Genomic DNA, 5,111 nt, shown 5'->3' with positions numbered 1-5,111 from the left:
GTGCTTGGCTGTTTCTGGAGGTGTGCGTAGGGCCAAGGTGTGCACGCAGTATTCTGGGGGTGTGCACGGGGCTAAGGTGTACTCGCGGGGTTCTGAGGGTGTGCACCAGGATAGGGGGTGAGTTCTGAGTTACACGAAGGACCAGTAAGTGTGCAAGCTGGAGTGGAGGTGCAGGCTTGGTTTACGAGGGTGGCCGGAGTGCGGGGCGTGCCCGGCCGATCCGGACTGGTACGTGTACTGGTGCGCGGCGGCGATGGTGCCCTCCCGGTTTCCGCCTGACCCGAGCCTTGCTTTCCCTGACAGTTCGCCCCACGAGCGGGCGCCGCGGGCCGAGATGCTCCTCCGGGACCTGGTGCTGCGCCGTGGCTGCTGCTGGTCCTCGCTGCTCCTGCACTGCGCGCTCCACCCGCTCTGGGGCCTCGTGCAGGTGAGCAGAGACGCGGGTTGCGCGCCGGCTCAGAGGTCTCCAGGAAAAACCCCGGCTTCCTGAGGCTGGCCCACTGATTGGTCCTGCGGAGAGTTTGGGAAAAGAAAAGCTGCTAGGGCCCCGCATCTCCTGGCCCCGAAAAGATAAGAAACTCCAGGGGGAGGCTTCAGTTGTCGCCTAAGGCCTGCCTGTAAAATAGGGCCTTGGAATAGAAGGGGGTTTAGGGAATACCTTCTGAGGGTAACATTCTACTGCAGAAATTCCGGGAAAAGAAACTTAAAAAGAAAAATGATCCCAAGAATATGCATTCTTTATTTCCCACCAGAACCACTAGTAAACTTCAAATTAGCCTTCTTAAACTGGTCTTCAACACAGGAGGGGACATGTTTCTTGTAGGTAGTGGAGTTGGGGTGCAGACAGATTATGCATGGGGAATGTAAGAGGGAACTGTCCATCTGTCAGGACTGCCTGAGGATAAATCCCTCACACTGGGTCTCCTGGAACACAGGACAGAGGCCAGGCAGCAACCAACTGGAGTTGCCTCTTAGGGTCAGAGAGAGATTAGACGAGATAGTCCCTGGTACCTCCCAGAATGTGCACAGTCGGTGGTATGGTGGAGACGGGAGGAGGTGTTAGCTCTGAATTTTGAGCCCTAGCTCTGCCCCTCACCAGCTGGGGGATGTTGGGCAACCCACTTAACCTCTCTGAGCCTTGGTTTCTTTTTCCTGACTGTGCTATTAGACATACTTGATGAGATAAAGCAAGTAAAGATTACTCAGTGCAATGCCTGGACCACAATAAACGCTAAATGGTCGCTGTTGCTGCATTATGGATACGAGGAATAGCATGTTGCTCTTCTCTCTGGCTTGCCAGGTAGTCTGTTGATCACTGCGTAGTCTGACATTTTTGTGTTTTTAGAGATTTAGCAGGCTCTGAAGGACATTTTTACTGTTCTGGGCATTGAAGGACCCACCTTGGAATATTTGCAGTTTCATGTTCTCCTGGTGGCACTTTGGGGTTGGGCACTATTCAGATGGTTGCCATGAGGAGGGGTGACAGACCAATGAAGAAGAGTTGGGGCAAGATGGCTTGCCCGTCTGCTGCGGTCCATGAGCTGCCCCAAATGATGCGGCCCTGCCAGGCATCGGCTCAGTCAGTCCTGCTTGGGTGGTGGCCTGGGTGAACACCCAGAGAGAACCAGGGCCTCTGATACTGGTCAGCACCCCCAATCCCCAGCAGCAGGCCCCATCTTCTCTCTTCTCTGGCTGGCCTCTGTCTCACTCACAATTGTTTTCCTTTTGGAATTGACAGCTTTGTTTAATGTGTGAAACAGCAGTTATTAAACTCAGCTGTGCCTCTTCAGGAATCAGGATTTTGTCACTTCTAAATACTTCAGCGTTTTGGGACCAGCTTCCCTTGCTCAACTTTTAGCTGAGCCTCAGATATTAAATCTACTTAGTTTTTATATTCATTTGCTGACAGTTTCCTCTCTTCCATAAGACTTTTCCAGCAAGGGTGGAGAGCAACATTCCGATGTTGTCAGTCTCCAAGATGAGAATTCTGCTGTGTGAACTTAGCAGAAGCCAAACAGAAGACCCACTACCACCCCGTGCCCCACCCTCCAGCAAATGAAATAATTTTGTGAAAGCAGCTTGGTTTTTTAACAGCATCCTTCAGCCAGGCACTACTTAATAAGCAATTGTGTGTGTGTGTATGTATTTCAGATGCTCTTACTCAGTACAAATCCATTTTCATGAAAATCAATTAGAAAAGAAATCTTCCGAACAAGTAGAATGGGTGAAATCTTGGCTTGAAGCTCTAGAAAAATTAATTAACAAATGATAGGGACAGAGAAACCAAGGGAAAAAGGAGTTTTGGAATGAATGGCTCTGATTTTTAAGCCGAAGAGCTGAGTCCAGGAGCATGTAAGAGAGAAGAGGGAAGAGGAAGTACACAAAGCCATGTGTTTCCCTTTACATGGAGAGACTGAAATCCGTCACGTCATAGGAGTTTCTTGAATACAGAGAAAGACCTCCGAGCTATCTGTGCTTCCATGAGCATTTTGCCAGAAGAATCCCCCAGAGTGGCAAATGTTGGAAGGACGGGGCCAGCATCACAAAGTCTTGTGATTAATGGGGTCATTGATGAGACAAGAGACTTGGGGTCCCCTAAAGCACCAAGTTCCTACCTTGAAATCAGCCTGAAGCCTCTGGCTGCTGGGAGATGATAACAAACGTAATCATTAAAGTCAGATGGCATTTAAATCACCAGAAGCAATGGTGGGGGCATTCCTCGGCCTTTTCCCTTTTTTCTTTAATGTGTCTGGAGTTGAGATTTTGAGCTTTTGTGATTTAGGGTTCTTCTAAGTTCACTTCCAGATGATTCCGTTTTTTGCAACGGAAGAGTATGACAGGCTGGCAAATTTATTAGGTGTGACAGGAGTGTGTCTCATCAAGTTACTGTGGTGCTGGCCTGTCTCCATAAAAGATGCCAGAAGCCATCATCTTTGTGATCGCCCTCCTAAAGGAATCATCAGGGAGACAGGCTCTGACCTGGCCTTATGGGTCTCTGTGTGCTGACGAGGAGCTACCCCAGACCCAAGTGATGCTGAACCCCTTCTATGGTCCGTCACTACAGCTTTGGTAATTTATTCAGCAGCATTCATTGGGCACCTAATGTATGTCAGGCCCTGTGTTAAGTGCAAGGGGCTTAGTGGTCCCTGCCCTCGTGGTGCTGATAGTCTGGCACCATAGAGATAGTTAAACAAGTAATTATAGGGAAGAGAGCTCAGTAGGAGCAAACAGCCGGGACCCGGTGCAGGAGGCAGGGAAGGCTCGCGACACGGTGCTGCAGCTGAGACCCGAGGGCTGAGGAGTAAGGTTGGAAACCACGGTGAAGCCTCCGGGCAGAGGAAACAGCCTGAGGCTGGAGGAGAAAACAGGGCTTTGGGTGAGAAAACCCGGGGAGGGAAGCATCAGGAAGGCCACAGTTAAACCACTAACATAATGTCCCACAGTTTGGACTTGACCCTAAAGGCTACAGAGACTGTCGACGGGTTTAAGTAAGAGATGACACAATCTCAGATTGGCATTTTAGAAATCTTAGTCCAGTTTCAGCACAAAGGATGGATTCGGAGAGGGGCAGGGCAGAGAGGTTGGTGAGGGTCGGGTGGCCAGATTTAGCCAATAAACATACAGGACGTCCAGTAAAATTTGAATTTCAAATAAATCAAGGATGTTTTTTTAGCATAAGTGTATCCCATACAATATTGTGGACATACTTATACTAAAAAAAAGTTGCCATTTACCTGAAATTCAAGTTTAACAGGGTGTGCTCTATTTTATCTGGCATCGCCAGGTGAGAGGCAAGTGCTGCCCAGAGGAGACGTGATGGTGGCCTGGCTCAGGGCAGTAGCAGAGGGAATGGGGAGAAGTAGGCGGATCTAAGGGCTATGTAGGGAGGCAGCATCCACCGGACCCGAAAGCTGCACTGGGTTGCCAGGACTGGAATGGTGGCTGGAGAAGGGGGTACTGCTGCTAGGAACCGGCAGCCATGGAGCACTGTGTCCCCCAGACCACAGCAACAGTACCGAATCCAGGAGACTGCAGGACCTACCTGTGCCACAGCCCACTTTCCACGACTACATTTACAGGATTCCAGCCCAGGAGAAGGCTGCGCAGCAGGGGCGGGAAGGCAGGAGATGGCAAAACTGGAAAAAGAAGTGGACCCAGCAAGTAACGACAGCAGCTTTTGTTCTGTGGGCTTTGGGCAAGCCATTGCCCCTCTGGGCCTCTGCTCTTTCTTAGTCAAGTCCTACTAAGAGCAGACGACTTCAGGGGCAAGTTCCTTCTCCTTGTGGGACTCCCCAAGAGAGAGAACAACCAAGCCAGGTGCTGAGACCAGCTCCCAACACCTGAGGTTTCCTCTCTACTGCTCTAAACACAACACTGCCAATCAGCAGAACTCCCAAGCAGAACCAGAGCTGGGAACAGGACGGATCCCATGTTTCTCCACTGGTGAGCAGACCGTCTCCCAACACGCCTCACTCAGCAACAACTGCAGGCCGGACCCCGTGCAGCTCTGGTCTTCTACTTGGCCTCGCAGAGCCTGTTTTCCCACCTAAGTGTGGATAGTAACACCTCCCTCTCTCAGTTGTCCTCATGGTGGAAATGAGAGCATGGTCAGTGCACAGAAGGGCTCAGGATGTCATGCTTGTTCAGGACTCATAAAGCACAGACCACCTACCTGCCTGACCCGCTTACAACTTAGACAGATGTTACAAAACAGTGGGGAAGGTGCCCAAAGCAGAAGTGTTTGCAAGGCTAGGCAGCAGCACTGGGCAGGCGGGCCTAATTCCGGGGGCAGGGGTTCAGGATGGCTTTCCTGAGAAGCTTGTGTGAGAGCTGGGTTTGAAGGGTGAAGAGAAGTTGGCACGCAGATGAAGGGTCTGAATAACCAACTTTCGGTCGAGAGAGGCTCAGGGCCACAGGCTTGTGCCAACCAAATCACCAGGAAAGTCCAGTGGGGACCCCAGTTGGGCCCACCCCTCAGGAAGAAGGACAACCAGACCTGATCCTTCTCCCAGAGAGTTCGTTAAGTCGTTGTCCCACTGCCATTTCAGCAGGGCCTTTCTATGCAGGACCAGATTTTCAAGTGCAGTGCTCTCCTTGACTTCCTCTCCCTT

At 50.9% G+C, this 5,111-nt stretch overlaps 1 protein-coding gene across 1 annotated transcript in view; it reads left to right on the top strand.

Annotated features, from left to right (window-relative positions):
- Positions 1–334: 334 nt before the first annotated feature.
- PRIMA1 (proline rich membrane anchor 1) overlaps positions 335–5,111 on the top strand; it is a 51,453-nt gene continuing 46,676 nt past the window's right edge. The window contains 1 exon segment of the mRNA XM_008591184.1: positions 335–427. Coding sequence (XP_008589406.1) covers positions 335–427 — 93 coding nt within the window.

The sequence above is a fragment of the Galeopterus variegatus genome, unplaced genomic scaffold (assembly GCF_000696425.1).
Source record: "Galeopterus variegatus unplaced genomic scaffold, G_variegatus-3.0.2 Scaffold6735, whole genome shotgun sequence".
Lineage (NCBI taxonomy): Eukaryota > Metazoa > Chordata > Mammalia > Dermoptera > Cynocephalidae > Galeopterus > Galeopterus variegatus.
Note: the sequence above shows the minus strand (reverse complement) of the source record. Positions and strands in the feature narration are given on the sequence as shown.